Source organism: Limulus polyphemus, unplaced genomic scaffold, assembly GCF_000517525.1.
Source record: "Limulus polyphemus unplaced genomic scaffold, Limulus_polyphemus-2.1.2 Scaffold3873, whole genome shotgun sequence".
Classification (NCBI taxonomy): domain Eukaryota; kingdom Metazoa; phylum Arthropoda; class Merostomata; order Xiphosura; family Limulidae; genus Limulus; species Limulus polyphemus.
In genome coordinates this window covers 43282-47652 of record NW_013669483.1, presented here as the reverse complement: position 1 = coordinate 47652, position 4371 = coordinate 43282, and the positions used below count along the sequence as shown (strand labels likewise).

The following is a 4371-nucleotide window of genomic DNA, read 5'->3' as shown; positions in this document are numbered from 1 at the left end:
TAGGTAATTCGAAGAAAAATAAAGTGTTACTGTTTCTTATTTGTAGAAGGTTTAAGAGGAAAGACCACAACATAATGAATTAATTCATCACAATACCTGAAAACTCTGACTTCACATTTGAAAAATGAAATGGTCTTTTCTTTTACTCCCGATCAACAATCAAATATCTTTTCTTGAATTGTGAACAACACGAATGGATTGAAATATTTAATTAAATTATCTCAAAATAAACCTTCATTTCGGTGCGATATTGAAATTAGCTTGAATTCTTCATAACCTCTGAATAGTGGGTGACCCAACGGGTCACGGGTGGTCTAGTCTACTATAAATGCATGCAATCTCGAAAAGGAGCGGTGGGGCGAGAGTAATGCTATCTCTCCGATTGCTCTCGTTTGGAACGAGATCGTTCGATAGTTGTACAAGTTGAAACATTCCCTAACGCATAGGTGTCATTCAAAGCTGAACAAACTAAGATAGCCATGTGTGTGAACACTGCACTAGACGGTAGCCTTTGTTTCTGATGCGAATACAACAAAAAAGGATACACAGATAAGGAAATGGAATTTATTGTAACATTAGCAGGAAGTTATAATACATTATCATACCGAATAATCACTAGTACTGACACGAACAATGATTTGTTATAATACTATCCGAGACTAGCCATCTCACTTATAAAACCATTTCATCATGACAAAATATCCACCACAGACCTTACCATTTTCAGTCTGTAGTTTCATAAATTCACAACAATAACGGCTTGAACTTTGAGATCAGTTAGTTCTTCCTATATTAAACTACACGAAAAGTATTATACTAACGGTAATAACATTCATACTGTGCTCAGTCGAGAGAGAGAAAGGGCAGGCTTAAAAATGAGAGTTATAATTTAAAAAAAGTAAGAGCTAATAATAAAAAAAAAACCTGCCAACGTGAGTAAACAAAAGAAAAAATGTATTATCCTGTTAGAGCTAAGTCATCAACACTAGTTACCATTACAATCTTCAGTTTACAAAGATAAAGATTAGAGATAGAAGTAATTATCAATGTCTGAGAAATAATTCTTTTATCCATTTACTTTTTGACTATTCATTTTACGTTCTCATAAACAGCAATAATTATCTGTCTTCTTAGTTTTATATACCATAAAAAAATACAAAACAATATTCTGTCACTAAAAATTACTTTAAAAACCTAAATGTGAATTGTTTAACAATTAATTAATCTTAATTTTGCTTGCTTAAAAAAATATTTAAAGAACTGAATATAATAGCAGGATAAACAGCCAATGTTACCATTATTTATAAAGCGACATTGAAGGTTGACAAAAAGTGAAAATCTTCATAAAAAATGAAGAAAAAATAACTTAATTAACTGCCAGTTTTAAACAACAGTGTCTTATGAAAAAGTGTTTTTTCCCAATGACATCTGTGGTCTTATCTGACATTTTCTGTAACATTAGTTTTTTTTTTCTCTTAAAATGTTTCTAAATGTAATAGTGGGATGCATTTTTCTGTTATAGAAATAATTGAAGTTTGTTAATAGCTTTCTAAAGACTCAATTGAAAAAATAACATAGAGTTGTATACTCATAAATCACAATGTCTATGGGAACAGATTGGTCAATGAGCACACTGAACGAAATATAACAGAAATTAAAAAATGCTTTTTGTAACCAGCCAAGTAAACGAAAGTCAGAGAAAAAAAACTTTAACACACTATGAAAACATAATTTTTAATGCATTTCTTAGATTAGAAACTTACTAGATATAAAAAGTTAATACTTACGATAGTTTATGCAATTATAACTATATAAAATCTTAAGCCTAGTTGATAGTTTACGCAATTATAACTATATAAAATCTTAAGCCTAGTTGATAGTTTACGCAATTATAACTATATAAAATCTTAAGCCTAGTTGCCCATGTACATTAAATATAAAAATGATTTTCAAATACTTTATTGAAAATAAAAAGCTCTCTCATAGTTTCATTAAAATTCATCTTCAGTTCCCTTGTATTCAAACTGTAACCTGGTTATTATAAAATATTACAACTATTTTATGATGACAAGAAGTGTGTTAATGCTTTTTTTCTCTCTCTCCCAAGGACAGGAATCGTTTTAACACCAACAAAACAAATTAAAATTAGATGGTGAATGAAAGATACAGAATATTATTGAATTTCGTTTTTTTCTAAGAGTTAGAGAACTTATTGTTTTAGCTTCAGTTTAGGAATATTTACACAACTTTTAGAAATAAAAAAAATACCTTTTCATTGTTCAACTGTTAGGTACAAAGAAAAATATTTAACATCTCAGATAAAATCAAATGGAATTTCTTTGATAAAAAAATTAAAGATTGGTGTGAAAACAAAGCTAAGAATTATATTAAATAAAGCATAAATATTTATAATTCTGTTTCTTTTCTAGTGTATGGTGCATCCTTGAATTCAGGAGGGACTTCTTCATTCTCATGTTTTTTGAGATAGAAACCTCGGTCGTGTAAAAGTTTTTGACATTCTTTCTGGTTCTTTTCACTCAAATCAATCCTCTATGATGAAAGAAAAAATTAATTATTAAAGAAACACTGACTTTCATTCATTTGAATCTTAAAAACATAAAGATAACAAATATGTTGTTAGTTTTTTTTCTTAAACTACGTTTTTCACAATTTTTGTGACAATTTTAGGGTCAATGATTTGTTTATTTAAATGGTGTCCTCAATGTACCAGACAGACTCTTGTTGTTTGACCACTTCTGGCCTTCGTAAACATCAGTGTCAATGAATTATTGAGACGATTAGAACAACATTAATTATACCTACCTCAATCTCCTGACCTGCTTTATTCAAGAAGATCATTTCGGGTGTTGCTCCCGAGATTTGTTTAAACTCCACATTATGGCTAAGGGATGTTGGTTAAGAAATCTTTTAGGCATAAAATAACTGTACAGTCTTTTATCTTACAAGAAAACTTTCATTTTTGGTCCTCAAAGAATAGTACTAGTCAGTCAAACATATTGTTGGTGTGAACATGTTTTGTATTCACTATGAGGAAAATCTATACACTTCGCCTATCCAGTGTATAGGTTTTTCTTATAGTGATTATAAAGCACGTTCACACCAACAATATGTTTGATACTTTTCACTATGATATAGGTCCAGCTTATCTTTGGTTAACTCGTGTTCAGGGATACTGATGATGAGTAGAATTCTCCGAAACTAGTATAAACCCAATAACAGATGTTGATCAAAGTGTAGATTGAACTGGACCTCCCTTGAACTTAGAAATTAAACAGACGAGGTCTGTTCTGTCTAGTAGTAACAAGAAATTTCTTTAGAACAAAACCTGCAGACATCAAGGGGTCATCTGTACTTGCACATCCACCCTTAATTTTTCAGGAAATCAACTTGGTAAGGGGTGTGTGTGTGTGTGTATAAAATCACACTTGTGCTCCACTTTCATCATTATTAGTGTTAGCATATAATTTACGTTTCATATTTATTCTCCAGTAACAATTCTCTTACATTTTGTACAATAGACATTCCATAAAACCTTTTGTGATCAGCATCCTTTCGGTATCACTCTTATATTCTTAAAACAGAAATGATATCAATTATCTAGGTTACATAAAGAATACTTTCTGAATTTGTTTTCCACATACAGCTTCTGAACTTTGCATATGGGACGAGCGTGTTCCGACATACATTGTTCTTGAGTTACAGGTGTCCTAGCAGTTGTGTGTGGAAACTATATATATTGTTTGATAATGGTTGGAGACGGCTCGAATGGGTAATGAAGAAAAACTTTAATATAAGTTCAACATAACAGCAAATGTACAACATTTCGACAAGGTTTTTTCATCATCAGGTTTTTGTCACGAATATATATGTATATATATTGTTTGTTTGTTTATTTGTTCACTTCTGAAAAAAATATGTTATTTACTCTTAAAATGTTCCTGAGACATATAAAGTCGTATTTTGATTACGTTTTAGCCACAACATACAAAAATTAAATAAATAGAGAACATCAAAGTGCTACCCTATGCTATCACATATGAATGATTATAAGACATATGGGACCCACCAGTCCTTCACAGACACGCACTGGGACATCTCAACAGTAGTGAAAGGGTTACCGACTCAATCTGAATTTCAACATTTTGCTTACATTTAACATACTTAAAAAACAAAACAAAAAACTTGCTGACTTATCTGTGAATTTAAACTTCTTACACTCCTGGCATCTATTCCCGATTTTAATCTATGTCTTTAGTAAGCTAGTCAGATTTTATCTCCCCCCTGTTATTCTTTTCTTCTTTTTTTTTAACAACGTATCTGTCTAGAATTAAGAGCACTTTATTTTAAAAC

The 4371-nt window shown here is 30.7% G+C and overlaps 1 protein-coding gene across 2 annotated transcripts in view; it reads right to left on the bottom strand.

Annotated features, from left to right (window-relative positions):
* Positions 1–550: 550 nt before the first annotated feature.
* LOC106470200 (selenoprotein M-like) overlaps positions 551–4371 on the bottom strand; it is an 8988-nt gene continuing 5167 nt past the window's right edge. Inside the window, exons 3-5 of one of the 2 annotated variants that reach the window (XR_001291479.2) lie at positions 2824–2902; positions 1914–2550; positions 551–1869 (exon numbers count right to left, since the gene is read on the bottom strand). Coding sequence is in view for 1 of the 2 variants with exons in the window: in XM_013930739.2 (XP_013786193.1) it covers positions 2407–2550; positions 2824–2902 (223 nt within the window). In the remaining variant the exon portion in view is untranslated. Of the gene's footprint in view, positions 2551–2823; positions 2903–4371 lie in introns of both variants that reach the window. The other variant, XM_013930739.2, reaches the window with a different exon arrangement.